The following is a 19718-nucleotide window of genomic DNA, read 5'->3' as shown; positions in this document are numbered from 1 at the left end:
GGCCCAATTTCTTTCCAATATGGCTATGAACCTATCTGTGAAATGAACCAATTCCAGTCTGTCTGTCTGTCTGTCTGTCTGTCTGTCTGTCTGTCTGTCTGTCTGTCTGTCTGTCTGTCTGTCTGTGTGTGTTCAGACTTTGTGGAGGCAACCCGCAATGTCTTCGAGGATAATCTGGAGGAGGCGGGGCTATCTCAGAGTCCCTTCATGTTCTCCTATCACGAAGCAGCCAGTTTGATGGACACATCTGCCTTCCACTCCCCTGTAAGAAACGCCTGCTTATGTTTATTGTTTAATTTTTTGGTTAACTAAAACAATGTAATAGATTTTGTATTATTATTATTATTATTATTAAAAAGATGTGCATGTTGACTAACGTGTGTGTGTGTGTGTGTGTGTGTGTGTGTGTGTGTGTGGTATGTGTGTTTGTGGTATGTGCGTGCAGACATATGAGTCAGAGAGCAGTTACAGCAGTGAGGAGTTGGAGCAGTTCCAGACGGAGGTGAAGCAACTACAGACTCAAATGAAACAGCTCAAGGTCATCATGCGCACACACATGCACACAATCGCGTGTGTGCGCGGCCGCGCGCGCGCACACACACACACACACACACACACACACACTGCATTCTCTCACTGTCGGGCCAATATTATTTGTGAATTGTTGATGCAAAAATCTAACTTTTTGTGTGTTTTTCGTAGTGTCACACGAAACGAAAGTAACGAAAAATATCAGATCTACAAGGTCTAATAAATATCGAACCAATGAAAAGTATCAACAAGAGCAATATTAACTACATTGAATCTATTAATTAATTCACATTCTCGTCTATGTCTGTCCACCGACAGACACAGATGACTTGTAACATTTCATTGGAGCAGCCCTGTGTGCATTCTTATCATCCAGTGCCTGGTTATATAAAGCTACTTACAGTAGGGCTACGGTTGCCCTTTAATTCTCATCAGAGAACGCCTTAAGAAGAGTCAGTTCCACCACATCACTGCAAGGATTTCCTCAGGATGTTTCTAAGGGATAACCCTTTGATCTCTGAGTGTCTGGCCCTAAGCTGCTGAAGCAGTACTTTATGCCTCGCTGGAAGGTCTTTGGAAACCATTTTCCTCAAAGTTTTAATACACACACACACACACACCCTCACACACACACACACACACACACACACACACACACACACACACACACACACACACACACCAGTCTTAAAAGTGAAATTATTTGGGTAACATAAGAGAATGGCTGAGTTTATGATTATTGCGACTGCAAGTCGCATTTATTATGAAATCGTGCATTTCCCGTCAGTCAGTCAGTGAGTCAGTCAGACTTTGGTTGGTCACCCTCGTGACACTACATGACATCATCAGGGATGGAGATCCCTTATCTTATATCATCAATATTAATTAATTGCGCCCAGGCCGTAGCGTAACGGTCTGGGCACCGGACTGGTAATCCAGTCGCAGTGTGCCGCGGGTTCGACTCCCGGACCCGACACGGCCTTTACTGCATGTCATCCCCCCATCTCTCTCCCGTTTCCTGTCAGCCTACTGTCTGTCCCTTCAAAAAAAATCAATAAAAAGGCGTAAGCCGCAAAAAAATATAAAAAAAAAATATATATATATATTAATTAATTGCATTTTTGAGGGGCGCTAGCCCCTCCTATATACAGCTTTAATATTTGTCTTTCAACGATACTAAAACGCCATAGACAATAAAGAGAAGTGTTTGTTTTTAGGGCTAAAACAAACATTAGCCCCTGTTGCTTAAACAAACATTATGTTGTAATTGATCATGGGTGTGTTTTTTTTATATTTAATTGCATTTTTATAGCGCTTTTCCAAGTGCTCAAAGCGCTTTTCAATGGTTCATTCATTCATACATTGGGAAGTGAAGCGGCGACGACAGCGTCCTCACTCACTCAGCCACAGCTGCCCATATATGGGAATGCCCATATATGGAGATGTACACTCAGGACATGCTCCATAATGTATATGGCCAGTACAGAATTCATTACATATGTTGATCTGACCCCCCCATGCCAAAGCGCCAGCACTCGCCCAGCAGCTCTGCTGTCACCTAGGCGGATGCGTGCACACTTCTCGCCCTCAGGCGTCTTTGGTAGAGGAGAAAGAGAAGCTACAATGAATGGACCTACAAGCTCACAACGTGTCATGGATGCGGCTCATTGTGAACTTGCACTGCCCTTGTATGTTCTTGAGGGAATTGTTTATCCCGAATCCGAAATCACAAAGCCCAATTTGACCTTTGACCTTTGGGATACACAAATAAGTCGGTGTGTCCAAAAACGGCACGGCACGGCTTTGTAGGGCAGTGCAGGTCTGCTGTGTTTTTAAAACATCCTGGATTATATTAATATAATATAATAATACAGGCCAGGGTCTTCAATGTGTTTCAGGTCAAGGAGCTGAGAGACAGATCAAGCAGGGACCCCCACTATAGGCTATTGAATAAAACTGCGTTGCAGATTAAACCTTTTTTGTTTGACAGCACTATCATCAGTGTGTGACGTGTAAAATAATGTTTTGTGTTTATTTGTTTACTTATCTTTTCTATTGATATGTTGGATTTATGTTAGCAACATTAATCCAAAAATGACATGATTTAATCTCTTAAACCCAGAATAATACTAAAATTTACCTTTGGCTCTGTACTCTGCCAGCTCTCTCTTTTTTTGAGTGGTGCAACCACTCCAAGGAACAGCAATGTCCGTGTTAACCTATGTGACTTTAACCTATGTGACTATGTGATTATGAGTAGCAGTAGGGGCAAAAGTGGCGCTGTTGTGCCAGAAACAGAGAGAGAGAGAGATAGTGCTGCACTGTTGCCTGCTAATGAGAGAGAGAGAGAGAGAGGGGTGGGGGGAGAGCAATGACAGCGCCACAACAGGCCATTATATGAACTTTCCACCCCCTCCCCCGTCATTCTATTGGCCGAGCCAGGTCACTTCAGGCGGTTGTTTTTGCTGATGGGAAGGACACATTGGATATTTGCGCTCGTATGTCTAAATTAGTCTATTATGAAATTATATCGATAGTTACAATGACATGGTTTTTTTAGGAGTAACTAGCATAATCGCAATATCACACGAGTCCCGTAGTCGCAAATGAGGAAGTGGCGGAGGCAGAGAGACTCACTGGCTCTCAACATATTGGGCGTGTTCGGAAATAGTGCACTGAGCGCACTGTGCAATGCAAACTAATAGGTGAATGCAGGCTTCAAGCCGGCAGGCAGCCGTGGTCTCCGCGGTAACCAATGTAACCGGATTGAGCTCTGCGTTGTGTTTAGACGGACACGGGGACTCGGGATCGCTCTTTAGCCTTTGGCATATTTATTTCTGCACAGAAATAAAGAGACACACAGAATGCAGCAGGCATTAGCACAGCACACCTCTGCAACACCACACCAACTCTCTCCAAGCTGGCTTCTAGCAAGAGAGCGTCAGCAATGACTTACAGAATTACACAAAACATTCACACTACAATTACAAATACACTTGAAATTAAATACACCATCGGCTAAACAGTATTTTCTATTAAAGTAAATAAAACAATAAAACACACTTAATACAACAGTGATGGAGATCCACATGCCTACTATACAGGGTATTATTAAGTGCATTTCAAAAGTTTCAATTTAATGACGTTTAAGACCTTTTTAATAACGAATTGGCCAAATTGTCAAATATCACGTAAGAAAGAGGCAAACATTGTGAAAATAGACAATCTACTGTACAAGCTCACAATGCCTTGCAGTGAGCTTGTAGATCGAGTCAAACTAAATGTAATGCCCCCCCCCACCCTGACAAGTGCTTGTCAGGGTGGGGGGTCCCCAGTTCAAATATGAGTAATTTGGGTGGCGCAGCCTAAGAAGTTTGGTAACCCATGTCTTACTGAACCTCCAACCTCTGTGTTGGTGGGCAGCTATAAGCACTTTAACCACTGCACCAAGCGCCTGTAGATTGGGTTTTTTTCCTAGAATTGCGATTCTTCACATGAATCGATTCCCCCCTTCCCCCCACCGCTATAAGCAATATTTTCTATCATGGCAATAATAATAGTTTTCCATCTTGGCACCAATATTTTCCTTCATAAATCATAAACTAATTCTGCATTTTGCCACGTTCCAATGCGTTCACCTCACATACAGAAACGCATGAGTGCGCACGCACGCACGCACACACGCACACCCACCATGTCCATTTCTAACCATAAGCCTAAAGCCGAAAAAGTCAACAGAGTTGAAGGTCATGTGTATTACGTATTGACAAAAACACATTAACATGAATTCCACCTATTAATAAAGATGATAACATATAACCAATAAAAACAAGCAGCGATAAGACGGGGACAAGCCATAAAAGCCCCTCTCGTCACAGCATCTCCTCTTTCTTTTTAAATTATTTTTTATCCCACGATTTTGTAACCCATTTTTCACCCCTGTGTCAATTATCTAATGTGAGCCTGGGCTCTACACACCCTCCACCAACATAGTCCCCATATATGGGGGACAAGGGGAGAGCAACGGACTTGAACTCATGCTTCCTTCACGCCTGAGTGTCCAAGTTGCTGCCTCAAGTTTCCCTGGTTGGACGTAGAAGTGGAAGGAACACGTTATTCCAACCAGTTCCTTTCCCCTCCATCAGGCTGACCAGCGGGAGGAGACCAGGATCACTGCATGTTTTTTGTGAGGGCACCTACCCTAGGGGACACGGGGAGAACATGCAAACTCCACACAGAAAGGCCCTTTCGCCAACCCCACCTCGGGTATGGTGATAACGCAGAGGAGGAAACACGCCGCCAGCACCCACAGCGTCCCGAGCGGGAATTGAACCCAGGACCTTCTAGCTGTGAGGCGACAGCACTACCAACTGTGCCACCGTGCCCCCCAGCGTCTCCTCTTTAAATAGCTGGTTGGAGACCCAAGTTGACGTCCCATTTTTGTTAGGCTGATTGGCCGAAGGGGTTGTCTGTCAACGCTGTACTCCCGCAGCCAACCATGCATTAGCAGGGTCGACTCCACACAAAAGAATGGAAATGCGATTTCAAGGGGGAGTGGTTAACCAGGATGCGAAAATCTTGTACGCTTTTTTACGTAAAAAAGTGGATAGAGCAGATAATGTAATTCATTCATTGGGAGATCTAATGGTCAAATGTCTTTTGACAAAAGACTGTGAGCTTCAGTTCTTGAGCGATTCTCACTACCCTCTAACAAATTGCCGAATTTCGTGGAAAACAACAGCACAGAACTGCCAAAACTGGAAAAAAAGGCGGAACCCATACAAAAACAATAAGGGCTCTTTGGTAGCGCTGTCAAACAAGTCTATGAAGCTATCTGAAAAAACATTAAATCTTCAACCAATTTTATAGAATATGTAGAATATGTGTTCATCTCTCTCTCACCTAAGGGGTCATTGCAGGGCCTGAAATAAATATAAGACCCCTGTTCTATTTTATAACACCGAACATAATGCTATATCTCTATGTTACTTATGTTAGACTTGGAGAAGTATGCCCTGATGAAGGCTTAACCGCCGAAACGTTGGATATTCCTGTCTTACCTGCTGTCCTAATAAATATTGGTACTCTAGCTATTGGTGTGTGCGGCCACCTTCTTGTTTATTCAAGATCTCCTCTACCGTTTTCTCCCGTGTGCCGGCACTGCCACAAGGACTTTGGCGTGCGTAGAGCCTCTTTGTACACAGCCTTGGAGAAGTACACATACTGATTCAACTATTTCACAACCCAGCACAATTACCATTGCTGCAGATGTTCACAATCAACACAGTTGTAATTTTCCCACCCAGTATCCACACTACTGGGTTCATTTGTATTTTAATGGCTGTTGATGGTCTTAAAATGAGCAGTGGTATGGAGCCCTGAGCTGGTCACAGCAGATGTTTCCATATATTACTGTTTTGATTTGGTCCAACGTCTACCAGGCACTATACCAGGGTTCCTTGGGGGGGTTCTAAAATGTACCAGACGAATCTACATTGTAGTATCATTCCGTGTTAGTTTCACTCTGAAAGTGTGCAAAATGGAACTAATGGTTCCATTTGTACGCTCTCAGATTTACAGACCCATACGGGTCCATTTGGTTCCTAACTGTCCATCATTTGGCTGGGTCAAGGTCCCCAGAAGGGCCATGACTCCACTTTGAGAATCTTTAAAACATGAACACCAGCTCACAATATTATTTAAAATGTTATTGTTGTTTATGTTGTTTCATTTATCTTCCTTTTGTTTTAGCTTTTTAGTCTGGTTAATGCATTTTCTAACTTGGCCGTGGGCTCAGCAGTGTTGAGGGCTCTAAAATAAAGGTTGATCTATTGGAGGCTACATCATGCAGTCCTTGCAGGTTTGCGTCGCTGTATTGATTTCCATCATCCCTTAACGGCTGCAGCTGTCATTGATACAGTGTGTGTCACTCTGATTGTAGACACTGGCTTTGTTTGACAACACAGAGTTTTGTCCTGGAGAAAAGTGCTGTATTGTCCTACTGTGTTGCAGGTCATATTCAATTTAGGAATGGGTAGTGAAGTGGTAGCAGGCAGCTAAGTAAATTGTCCTAAATTATTGCCTGTTGTTGATCTAGAAAAGGTCATTCATGCCCTCATCCCATCCCACTTAAGGTCCCTGCATGCACACTGGTGCGTTTTTCAGATTTTTAGCAGCGTCTGATTTCCGAAAAACGTGTCCAGACTGCAAAGGACCTTTACTGTAATACACACCATACTGGTCTAACTCGGAAATCACTTTCCCGTCTGCAACTTGTGAAAAGCGCTGCTGCCAAGTCCTGTAGTGTTTGTCCAGCCTAACACAACAAACACAATGTTCCACTGTGTTTGTTACTGTCCTCCTTTATTCTTTATTCATTTGGATCCTCATTATCTACTCTTCCTGGGGTCCACAACAAACATACGTAACAATACTACAACAAAAATAAAACTACAGTCTTGCAAAAATACGTTAAAAACACAAATATATTCAAGAAATTATAAGTAAAAATAAATATGTCATTGTCCTTCTTGTCCCACTGTGCTACTGTCCTCCTTGTCCCCCTGTGCTGCAGGTCATACTGAAGGACACGGAGCACAGCAAGAAGACCCTGGAGGACGAGCTGCAGAAAACCTCTGAGGTGAGGAGAGGAGAGGTCTTTGTTATCAGGTAGAACTTGTTAACATTTTTAGGATGGTGAGTTTCGTTCTCCCTCTGAGACAAAATAGGCTATAAATACGTAGGCTTACTGTTTACACACTTTCATATCCCACAACAATAAAATATATTGTTCAGCTTGTTGAATAATTGTGTTAAATGTTCTGTAAAGTGATATATGTTGGTTAAAACAAGATGTTTATAGAGGCTATGCCTGTGACATCATCGCACCAAGAAGTAGGGGTCTTTGGGTAAACCCGAGACCCGGAAATATCCGGGATCCGACCCGGACCCGGCTCGTTCACGGGCCGGGTCCGGGTGACTCCGGTAACCGCTACCGTATGTCTCGGTTCTCTGGGCTCCGACGGTGAAATTAGTAGGCTACTGTTCCACTATTACCTGACAGTCACAGCTGTCAATCACCCCCCTGCGTTGCCTGCCTATCGTGACGTGACGTGACTTTAGTAAGAAGTAGCAGTGGCACACTACTGTGTAGACAACAACAATGAGAAAGAAAGAAAATAGCTAGCACTCCCAAGTGTTTGCTGTTGTCCATGAAAAGTGTTTGCTGTTGTCCATGCAAAGTGTTTGCTGTTGTCCATGCAAAGTGTTTGCTGTTGTCCATGCAAATTCCACGCAGGTGATTATTTTGTCAGAATTTGGAAGCGCTCATCCTGCTGCCTTCTGCATTATTTAGAAACAATTTAGAAACAGGTGGTACGCAGCACCGTTGAGTGATTTCCAACGAGCTCTTCCGAACTCCAACGCTCCATGCTACTCAATGTTTTGCCACTCAGTCTAGATGAGGTGGGCGTGTCCCGGTAGAAAAGTGATGCATATGCATACTCTATTGTTAAAAGAATAACAACTCTGTATTCCATAGTAATCATTGTCATTGTTTACTAGCTGGAGAGACAGGGAGAGATGTTACTGAACAAACAATAGCAATGAATACTATCACAATATATAGCTTTATTAAATATTTATTTATTTATTTTAACAATGCAATGTCATAACAAAGTTATGCCATGTTAGCTCAGTGGTTTATAAAAGTAATATTTGGCCACAGATCATGGACCCCCATTTGAAAATATTGTATGCCAAAAAACAAAATCACAAATATTCCATTTAAAAGAAATGTGCAAGATTGTTTGAAGACAACCAATGTATACTCTCACAGGGCGTGCTTTACCGCGATTATTGGCACGACAGTCATGCGGTCAGGAATGAGACGTAGTCGAGTTCTGCAAGGCTTCACTGAAGTGAAGCCATTATACAACAGTTACCAACAAACACTGTGTCGCGTGGCCAAAATAACTGATCTACAAGCTTACAACCAAAATTTACAATATTATCCATTTCTGAACGGGCTGTTGTTTTGGGTGTTCCTCCAGTAGGCTAGCTGGTCTGATCAAGTGTGGACTGTGGAGTGATTTAAATGTGATTTGTCCCAGGGATAGGTGTTCCATCATGCTGGTTTAAGCACGGGTATTGAGCCTATTTCAACCAATCAGATTGCTTGGTCGGAACTACCTGTTATACAGTATACCTACATTAAGTCATTTTGCTGGGGACCCCCTGTAACTGTGAGCAGCACTGTGTGTTATCCCTGTAAACCCTGACCCTGCGTGTGGTCGGTATTCCAGAGAGCGTGCATGACGGGGGAGGAGAACCAACGCTTGAAGAGTCGTCTGCAGGTGGCGGAGGGCGGGGCGGTGCAGAGGAGGGCTAACAGCGCTGAGCAAGACTATGAGGAGGTGGTCCAGCTGCTGGAGGCCGAGATCAGCGACCTGAAGACCCAGCTGGCTGGCAGCAAGAGGCATCCACGCAGCATGGAGGCTACCAAGGTAGGTGAACCCTTGCTTCTCAGGATAGGTAGACCCTCGTCTCTCAAGGTTGTATACATAGACCAAGGTATGGGCATCCACGTAGCATGGAGGCTACCAAAAACCCAGTGTAACAAGCTAAGAAACGGTGTAATTGCCATGACCAAATCTGCCAAATGTAACTTCATTAATGATAAAGCCGAGGAAATCAAAAACAATCCTCGGGAACTCTGGAAGTTACTAAACAACCAACTAGGCTGTGGTCAGAAACTAAAAACCAGGTTTACTAACATAAACATCAAATCGAATAACACCCTCATCACTGACAAGCTTGATGTAGCCAACCACCTGAACATCTTCTTTACAAACATTGCAACTAAGCTGGTTAGCAAACTGCCCTCCCACTCTGGGCGTTTTGGTGTAGAGCACATCAAAGCCTTCTACAAAAACCTTGGTGTTTGTAAAGATGATTTCAAAATGGCAATGGTAACAACCGAGGAGGTACTTAAAAAACTGAGTGCCCTACAACCCCACAAGGCCACTGGCCATGACAATATCCCCCCCAAATTTCTCAGAGACTCAGCCTTTACCATAGCTCCAGTCATCACCCACATAGTTAACCTCTCCATCAAACAGGGACAGGTCCCCCAAGATTTTAAACTGGCCAAAGTAACCCCCTTGTACAAAAAAGGGAGTAAATTAGAACCCGGCAACTACCGCCCTATTTCTATTCTAAGCTCCATCTCGAAAGTGATGGAAAAAATAGTCTATGAACAGGTTGAAAAGTATCTTGCCACTAATAAATTACTGTACGAGTTCCAATCTGGTTTCAGAACATCCCACTCCACTGACACATGCCTCCTCTATTTGAGCGACCACATCAAACACGAGGTGGATGCTGGAAAATACTGCGGCATGGTCATGCTGGACCTCCAAAAGGCTTTTGACACCGTGAACCACTCCATACTGGTTAACAAGCTTAAAGCTATTGGTTTTGATAGCACATCAGTGAGCTGGATGCAATCCTACCTGGAGGGGAGAGAACAGATGGTGGAGGTGAACGGAACACTGTCCCCTCCCCTCCCAGTGAGCTGTGGCGTCCCACAAGGAAGCATACTAGGGCCTTTACTGTTCCTAATATATGTTAATGACATGACTTCAGCTTGTGACTGCAACTTGTTCCTGTTCGCAGATGACTCAGCACTGCTGGTCTCGGACAGGAACAAACTGCAGGTTGAAAAGACCCTCAGCTCTGAACTCGGTAGAATCTGCACCTGGCTCGCTGATAACAAACTATCCTTACACCTGGGAAAAACTGAATCCATCCTCTTCGGATCAAATAGTAATCTCAGCAAGGCAGATGGCTTCTTGGTTAGAGTGGGTGACAATATTATCACACGAAAAGATCAAATTACCTACCTAGGTTCCATCCTGGAGGCCAATCTTTCCAGTGATAAGATGGCCACCAACGTAATCAAAAAAGTCAATCAAAGAACAAGATTCCTTTACAGGATCTCCTCACTGGTCAGCAAAAACACCTTGAAGACCTTAACAGGAGCCCTCGTACAAGGTTTCTTTGACTATGCATCCACCTCTTGGTACCACAGCACCTCAAAGGCCCTTAAAACAAGGCTCCAGACCTCCCAAAACAAACTGGTCAGGCTCCTACTTGGCCTCACCCCCCGAACCCACCTCACCCCTGCCCACTTTGACAGGCTGGGATGGCTTAGGGTCGACGACAGAGTACAGCATCTTGCAATGGGTCTGGTCCACAAGATTCGATACACCACCAAGATACCCATGTACCTGTCTAAATACTTCCTTAATGTAAACGAAGTCCACACCCACAACACCAGAGGGAGTGCAACAAACCATGTACAACCCAGATTCGGCACAAACAAGGGACTAAATTATTTTCGCTCCTATGCCACCAAAATGTGGAACGCCCTACCAACAGTCATTAAGACATGTGAATCCCTTGACTCCTTCAAAACCGCTCTCAAAGGGCACCTACGGATGGCTGCAATTCGAAACTGGCCTCTGTAAAATCTGAATCCCCCCCCCCCCCACCCCATTTCCCCTCACTGTATATGTATCTTTTCCCTTTTTGCTTCCTATATGATGAATTCCTGTTCTGTTCTTTAGCTACATAGAAGTGTCTATTTGTATGTCTCTAAATGTTTTGATGAATTGAACAATGTGGACCCTGTTGTAAACAAGTGTAATGCTTAATTGGGTCGTCCACTCACAGTTGACAGTCTTTGTATTGAGTTTGTGCTTAAAATGTACTGTAAATTCTACAAACTGTTAATAAATATTTCAATCAATCAAAAAACCAAGGTTGTAAACCAAATTCAAATTGAACTACATTTTGAATACACATTGTCAGACACCCAAAGGGCCGGGGGCCGAGTCTGTAGACCCTTGTTTCCCATGGTACATAGATTATACAGCATAGATACGAGGCGCATGCGTTACCAGTCGGCCAAAGAGCCAGGTTCGGTAGCAAGCAGTAACGCAGTAGCTACAAGATTATTGTTGTTTTAGGGAGATGTTTATGAAGGTGGTATAAGTATTGTTGTTTCAGATAGATGTTTATTAAGGTGGTATATGTATTGTTGTTTCAGGGAGATGTTTATTAAGGTGGTATATTGTTGTTTCAGGGAGATGTAGCGGAGCTGAACAGGAGGCTGATGAACATCGACAGCCAGCTGAGACGATCTGAGCTGAGCCGCAAACACCTGGAGATTTCCAACAGGAAACTGCTGGGCTTCGCACAGGCACGTATCTATCTATCTATCTATCTATCTATCTATCTACATGCCCCCAGCGCCCACAGCGGGAATCAAACCGACAGCACTACCTGTCTGTGCCACCGTGCCCCCGTTTTCAAAACTCATGTCAAGGACCCCCAAATTCATGTGTGTTTGCCGATGAATATGTAATGTGGTGGGATGTATAATGCCAAAGATGGTCTATGTATGAAGATGGGTGAACTTCATTGGAGCCACTAGAGGCGAAATGGTACACAAAGCCTACAAATGGTCTCCTAAATAAAGTAGGCGTGGTTTGCTTCTCCCCAACCTTCCCACCACCCTCCCTCTCCCAGGCTGACAACAACACTGACAACAGAAATCAGCCCCCATCAACCAAGAGTCTATGACAGTTATGGAAAATTATATTATTAAGCACACATTATTGGAACACACATTTTATTTCACTGTTATAATATTCATATATCACATATTCTCATCTTAAATATGGAGCCAGAGCCCCCTATGTGTTGTCCGTCAAATTGCAGATGGACAGACAGAGGCTTCCTGACTCCTCTCAAATCTCGCGAGAGTTTTGTTGCTGGGATAAAGAAAGGTCGATAACAAAGTAGATTTTCTCCTGATTTGTCTCGCTAAAAGAAACAATTTTAGTGTGATGATTGGGTCCAGTATTTAGTTCAGTGACCATGGAGTTAAGGAATGGTTCATAAGCTGTGTTCACGTTCATTCTCCCATTGGAAATGAATAGACTCCAACATTCTTCCCGTCTCCTAATATTGTCCCGCCCCCTTCACGCAGATACAGGAGGTAAAGTCGAGTTTGTGCCTCTTGCTAGTTTTCCTCTTTGATAATGATAATGCTCACGGACAGTCTCGACCCTGCAGGCCATAGTAACTCATGACACTGTAATGGACTATGACTCAGGTGTGAGTCAGCCGCTATGGTAATGCTAACCAACCGGGCTCCCATCAGAGTAATCTTCACAACAACACAACACAACCCTTTAAGCAGAGAATGTGAACTGACTAAGTACTGTATTTCCCACTCTGCAATGCCTGATTTATATTTGCCTTTAATCCGATCCAGAAGAACACAGTTTGACGGCCATTGCTACAGAGCTGACAATGAGGTTATATCTTCCCTTCTTCTCTGGAATCCTGCCTCAAAACAGACCAGAGGTAGAAAACTGTTGTTTCCTGATGTCATCGCTATTGACACATGCATCAGTAAGCAGGAACTGGGGATGGCAATGAAGGACCGGAAAGTCTGGCGTGGCATTATGAAATCCATGATCTCGACCGCTGTCGAAAAATGATGTGAGCTGTGTCAAGAGTCTGTGTCATTTTATATTCATAGCAATATACACTTTTAGAAAACTTTTTTTTACACAAACCTTGTCTTCTGGGAGTCCATGGCAATAAACATTTTCAGATGGGGGTCTGTGGCCAAATACATTATCATTTTGAGGGTCCTTGGCTTCTTTTTTTCTTTAACTAATGATTTAGAAGACATTTGTAGAATCGGCCTCTGGTCTTCTTGGGTTAAAAATCATGATAGTTCAGTCTACCACAGCGACAACGGTGCTGGTGAACAATATCGTTTGGACCACTTTCAAAGTGATTTCATGCACGATAAAACACACTGACAGCAAATCAAAATCCACCAGAAGGACATCTGGGATGCAATCGGTCTCGTTCGCCCTCTGAATCAGTGATTGTTTTGTTACCGTTAATGGAGATGAGACATGAATAAAGCTAACGTACGCTATATAACTGGTAGGCTAGCTGGCATTGGCTACACCTATCTCACCTCTTTAAAATTAACAATCTGATTATTTCACCCCTCTCTCTCTATCTGCCTCTGTGTGTGCGTGGACTCTGATGTGCATGCCTCCACTGTCTTGCAGAGGGTTATTGTTCAGCATTGTGTTATTGCTATTGTACTCCGTGTGAACTCCCCTTAAATCATCCTTCAGAAGGAAGCAGAGAGTGATCCTGCATGGATCTCTCTCACAGAGAGAGAGAGAGAGAGAGAGAGCGAGAGAGAGAGAGAGACCACCCAGTGGCAGTAGAAACAGTTGGCTCCACACAGACAGGAGTGTATGCATGTGGTAACTGCAGGACACACAGATGATTCACTTCCTTCTCCACTGTGGGATATGTTGGTCTTCCCTTAACGCATTTAAACTGTGAACATATCACTGTCATTTTAGATTAGCTATATTTGAACCACTTTAACCATTATTTTATACTTTGGCTACTCAGAAATAGCAGATATACAACTGAAACTCTTTCAGAAAACAGTTTGACGACAATTGTCGATTCTGCCTCAGGTCTTAACTCATTCTGGACGGGAACCCCTTTTGGTGTTTTAATTATGTTATACTTTAGCTATTGAAAAATAGCAGATCTACAAGCTTTTGCGCGGCACTCGGTGCCACGCGACAAGCTTGTAGATCTGCTATTTATTTTTAATCGTGAAAATGTAGCGCATATTTGAACATTCAAGTGAAAGTTTGTAAATCAAATCTTTGCATCTGGGGGGGGGGGGGGTCCCTGGAAGGAACAACATACTTTCAGATGGGGGTCGGTGGACAAATACAGATCATTCTGGGGGTCCTTGACATTAAAATGTCATTAAAATGGTTGAGCACCACTGACATAGAAACATCTAAACAGGATTTAGATAGATTTAGATAGGATTTTCGATTTGTAGAATCGGCCTCAGGTCTAAATGGGTTGATGGGTTAAGATACTTCTTCCACGGCGAGGGAGTGGCAGAGAACATCAGATCAGATCAGTGGTGGACAGTTACTTGAGTTGTATGATTAAGTACAGTATATTCTTTGAGTTTTGGGGATTTTGCAAGCTAATGACTTTCCCTCCACTACAATTCTAGGAAGGAACTCTTGGGAGCAAAACTTGCATCATTATAATATGATGAATACTTCAACTTAAACTGTATTTCAAGGTACAAGCACTTTTTGGAAAATGTCACGATTCTTTTTTATTTATTTTCTTTAGGGGGGGGAAATGTTCTAAATGTAATAGGATAACATTGAGCCTATAGCATCTGTCTAAATAACGTTGTGTAATGTCTAAATCTAAATCTAAATTACATTTTGACATTTGCATATAAGTCTGCCATGGTCGTCAAGGCTATAGGTCAACTGCTACTACAGGATAAGGTGTATTTTGAAGAGGTGTGTCTTCAGATTGCGGTGGAACATTGCGGGGTGGATCTGCAGTTCTAACTGCAATGGAGACTTCTGGCACTGCGGGGAAATAGCAGAGCAGATAGCAACGTCCCCAACGTGAACCCATGCAGCGCAGGAAGTCGTCTTAGTCGAATGCAAACCTTGTATGTCCAAACAGTTTATTTTATTAGTATTATTAGTATTATTATTGTTTATAAAGTGTAAAAAGCCAATGTCGTCGCTCTCTGTTGGGTGGAAACCTCATATCCAAAACTATTACTTTTCAGGATTCAAATTCAAAAACAGCACAAGTAGCAGATCTGTAGATGTGCTACTTTTGTAACGTTGTATTATTTATGATCAAGTAAGGCATTCAATTACAGGGGGGGGAAGTTAGAACAGAGGTATACCCGACTGCGAAGATCTACATACAAGCTCACTACTCGTCGAGCTTGTAGATCTGCTATTTTCACTGCTTTTGCGCGTCACTCTTGCGTGATGAAGTAGGACATTCATTTACAAAAAATAGAAAGTTGAAATGTGGAGATAGGTTTCTCCCCCACGGCGAAGTGACAGTCCTCCTGGGTGAAGGGGACACACAGCTCCGCTGACAGCTAAATGTGTGTGTGTGTGTGTGTGTGTGTGTGTGTGTGTGTGTGTGTGTGTGTGTGTGTGTGTGTGTGTGTGTGTGTGTGCGCGTGTGTGTGCCTGAGGCGCCACAGCCACGAGTACATCCACTACGTTCCGTATTCTACTGCAACGCTCACTCCACCTATACAGCAATGCAGCACGCACATGCACGAGCGAACGAAAGAACACGAACACACACGCACGCACGATACAAAATAAAATGCGTCAATTGAGCGTCTCACTCGTACTTTGACCTTTGACCGCGCAACAATCTTTTGATCTTGGAAATCAAGCAAGTGCGGAAGTATAGTAAACGTCGCAATTCCCATTAATGGCCTAGAAGGTGGCGCTATTTCCCCCACCTGCTGGTTGCAGAAGATTGGTATTTCTTACACTCTGTTATACAGTATTACTTTTTTTTCAGTCGCGGGTTTAAAGTGTTCAATTATCATGTGTTTGGTTTTTCTTTCGTTTTTTTTGTAAATTATGGTCCCATTCTACCAGTGTGTGTGTGTGTGTGTGTGTGTGTGTGTGTGTGTGTGTGTGTGTGTGTGTGTGTGTGTGTGTGTGTGTGTGTGCGTGTGCGTGCGCTCGTGTGCGCATGTGAGGTGCGTGTGTGAATTTAGTGGCATATCAAATACTGTATGGCCATATATGTGTATATATGGACTGTAGCCTACAATTATTAGAATAGATTTGTTGTAAAAGTTTGTACTTTTAATTTACTGTGTATCCTATTTTCCGTTTAATTATTTTTGCAGGCTACAGCTTTGTTCGCTGCTACCATTTTGCCTTCATGACAGCTTTGATATTGTCCTTGTATTTTCTGTTCACCGTTGAGGGGGCTGCTATAGTCGCCATAATGTCACTGACTGCAGCTTGTAAGTGACAATAAAACTAGTGAACCTTGAGAACATTTGGCACAAATGACCTCGCTTCACATTCATGTCCAACTGCCTCTAAATGCTCTGCTGGAATGGAGCTGCACTGCCCCCCGGTGGCTTGACAACACAACTGCAGTGACTAGTAGTGCTTCAGACTAGTAGAGACTAGGGGCTCCATTTTCATTCAAGCTTTCTAAATACACAATTTGGAGATTTAGCAGTGGGGAAGGGGTGTTCCCCCACTAAAGTTGCTATTTTGGTTACCTGTCTAAATCCCTATAACACCTCCGTTACCCGTTATATTATGCATAGGTGTGATTTGGGCGTTACAATAATTAAACCAATCACCATGCCACATGACATTGCCTTTAAGAGATCCCTTATCTGTTGCCCGTTATGCCCAGTTCTATATTGCTTCATAGCCTTACGGTCTATAGCCCATGGAAGAGTGATGTGTTGCTGCCTTGAAGTCTCACTTGTACCATTTGGCATACGGCTTAAGGGTGCTTTTAAACTCCACTATCGTCTTTCCAAATGTGTGTGACCAAAATTGCAATTTAGGTGAAAGTGTGACAGCACGCCCATGACCACACCATAACGGTGTCCGCAAAATAGATAGCGGGTGACTAGTAGTGCTACAGACTAGTAGTACAGACTAGTAGTGCTACAGACTAGTAGTACAGACTAGTAGTGCTTCAGACTAGTAGTGCTACAGACTAGTAGTGCTTCAGACTAGTAGTGCTACAGACTAGTAGTGCTTCAGACTAGTAGTGCTACAGACTAGTAGTGCTACAGACTAGTTGTGCTACAGACTAGTAGTGCTTCAGACTAGAAGACTTTTTTGCTCCTTCAACTGATATATGGATACATTATCACTATTTTACGGTAAGAAAACACTCAAAACAGCTTGTCTGGAATTCTCCTTTAAGACCTGAGGCCGATTCTACACATGAAAAAAGATGTATTTTGAGAACCACTGATGTAAGATGTGAGATGGCTGATGATGTTGACTAACACAAAGTTTTCTTTGTCTTCCTCAGAATGTCCACAAAGTGCTCACCACTCAGAGCTTGTTTGGAGGGGACACTGGGTAAGATGATGACAACACATTATAGGCCTACCTTTCATCTCCATATTCTACCTCATCTCCATATTCTTATCCTCCATAACTTTGACTGTTTTTTTCTTCTTCTTGTAAATCAATGCTCTACTTGATCATACTACAATGTCACACAAAAGTATCAAAAGTAGCAGATCTGCAAGCTCGAAATGTACTGCGAAGGGACACGCTTTGAGCTTGATCAAAGTGATTTTCTATGGTTAAAATAAGTGTTAAATAGCTCTATTATTCTGATAGTAATCGTTGCTATAGACTAAGAGTGTTTATTCAGTAACAGGAATATACGTCTCTCCATCTCTTTGTTAAACGGAAAATGCATTTTCAGATCGGACTCGGGATACCAATTGTATCCAATCAGGAACTCAGCCATGATACAGGAAAAGCAAAATAGGAAGTGATGACATAAAGAAATGAGCAGACTGGGGTGCCCGGTGGACTAGTGGTCCAGGCGCATGCCACATATAGGCTCTGGCCTGTTCAAGTCCCGCTCATGCTGCATGTCTTTCCCCTTCTCTCTCTCCCTCTTTCCTGTCAATCTTCACTTGAAACTATCAATAAAGGCAGCTCAAATAAAATGAGCAGACAAAATTGGAACTGTAACACTATACAAATGAAGCTGATAATTAGGCAGGAATTTTGTCACCTACCTGAAAATGTATTGTCTGTGTGGTGTGTGTGTGTGCGTGTGCGTGTGCATGTGCGTGTGTGCGTGTTTTCAGGAGTAACAGGTCATCTCCGATCACAGACAGTCCAGACGCTCCGTCTCCGCTGCCTGACCCCGCCTTCCAGCTGGCCGTGGTCGCCAGAGAGCTGGTCGAGAGCTCCCGTCACCTCAGCACTGATGAGCCCGGTACACACACACACACACACACACACACACACACACACACACACACATGTCAAGGTCAACAAGGTAAAGTTTTGTTCTACCCCTGATATAAGAGTAGGACCAGTATTGTATGAGAATATTTCTCAGAAAAGTCCACATTTAACTATTTCTGCCTATAATAAGGCCTTATATACTGGTTGCTGATTCACAGTAGAACCAAATATTGGCATCCTGGTTGCTTTAGCGGCAGAGCGGGTAAAAAATGACAAGGATTTACCCTATTTCAGGGTAGGCGCTTTTTGCAGTGGTGATCACTTCATGGATGCATTTTATGACTTTTGCAGTAGAAGTACGTCTGACCATCCATTTCATGAAGAGGACATCTTAAATATATGAAAAAAACAATGTCACATTTTTGTTGATAAAGAGTAGGACCAACATTACAAGAGAATATTTCTCAGAAAAGTCACCTTCAAGGCCTTATATAAAAGGCTGCTGATTCACAATCACAATATAACAAAATATTGGCATTCTGATTGTTTTGGGATGTAGGCACACTACCTGTAGACAATCTGTGCAAGTATGAAGTAATAACAATCAGCAGGTAGAAAATGACAGAGGTTTTTTATTGCCTATGTGGTGAGTCACTTCATGGATCAATTTCAAGACTTTTGCAGTAAAAGTAAAAATAGTTATGGATTTCAGATTTATAAATGTATAATGTTGATCTTGGATTGTATGCATGTGTGAGTAACGCGAATACTATTCCACCCGCAGCGTTACCGACCATCTCAGAATCGGTGAGGCCGGACGCAAGCAAGCGCCACGTGTAGGCGAGGCGGAAACGCCCGCCACCCAGAGGGGAACGTTGACTGACAGAGCGGACACCACCTGCATCTCCACCCCCTGAACAAACAAACAGCACCACTTCTCCAACCGACGCCGCACTGTGACCCGAATTTTATGTTGACCATGAATTCAGGAAACAAATCCGATCAGACGTACAAACCGCAACCACACCAAACCCCCGACATTCGCCGGACACTGCCGATCTACAAGCGTGGGACGCGTCGCAGTGCGACGCGTTTTGAGCTTCTAGGTTGCCTATTTCCGGCAAAAGATATTTAGAGTAGAAGGGGGACCTAGTATAGACCCCTGGGGGACTCCGGTCAACTAAGTATATAGGGCTTAAGTGGTTTAAACGCAATATTCCTCTATCACTGTTGTTCTTTGTTTGCGACCCTTACGAAAATGTCTCGCGCGCCACTTTT

The 19718-nt window shown here is 43.4% G+C and overlaps 1 protein-coding gene across 1 annotated transcript in view; it reads left to right on the top strand.

Annotated features, from left to right (window-relative positions):
* LOC310868502 (syntaxin-binding protein 4) overlaps positions 1-19472 on the top strand; it is a gene marked incomplete at its 5' end in the record, with an annotated part of 182700 nt that extends 163228 nt beyond the window's left edge. The window contains 8 exons of the mRNA XM_083778957.1: positions 137-264; positions 446-538; positions 7106-7171; positions 8835-9035; positions 11678-11794; positions 17539-17588; positions 18338-18468; positions 19225-19472. Coding sequence (XP_083635083.1) covers positions 137-264; positions 446-538; positions 7106-7171; positions 8835-9035; positions 11678-11794; positions 17539-17588; positions 18338-18468; positions 19225-19280 — 842 coding nt within the window. The 3' untranslated portion in view covers positions 19281-19472. The remainder of the gene's footprint in view (positions 1-136; positions 265-445; positions 539-7105; positions 7172-8834; positions 9036-11677; positions 11795-17538; positions 17589-18337; positions 18469-19224) is intronic.
* Between the last annotated feature and the right edge of the window lie 246 nt (positions 19473-19718).

This window comes from Protomyctophum parallelum (assembly GCF_964188405.1).
Source record: "Protomyctophum parallelum genome assembly, chromosome: 13".
Taxonomy (NCBI): domain Eukaryota; kingdom Metazoa; phylum Chordata; class Actinopteri; order Myctophiformes; family Myctophidae; genus Protomyctophum; species Protomyctophum parallelum.
The sequence above is the reverse complement of the archived record's forward strand: the minus strand, read 5'-3'. Positions and strand labels throughout refer to the sequence as shown.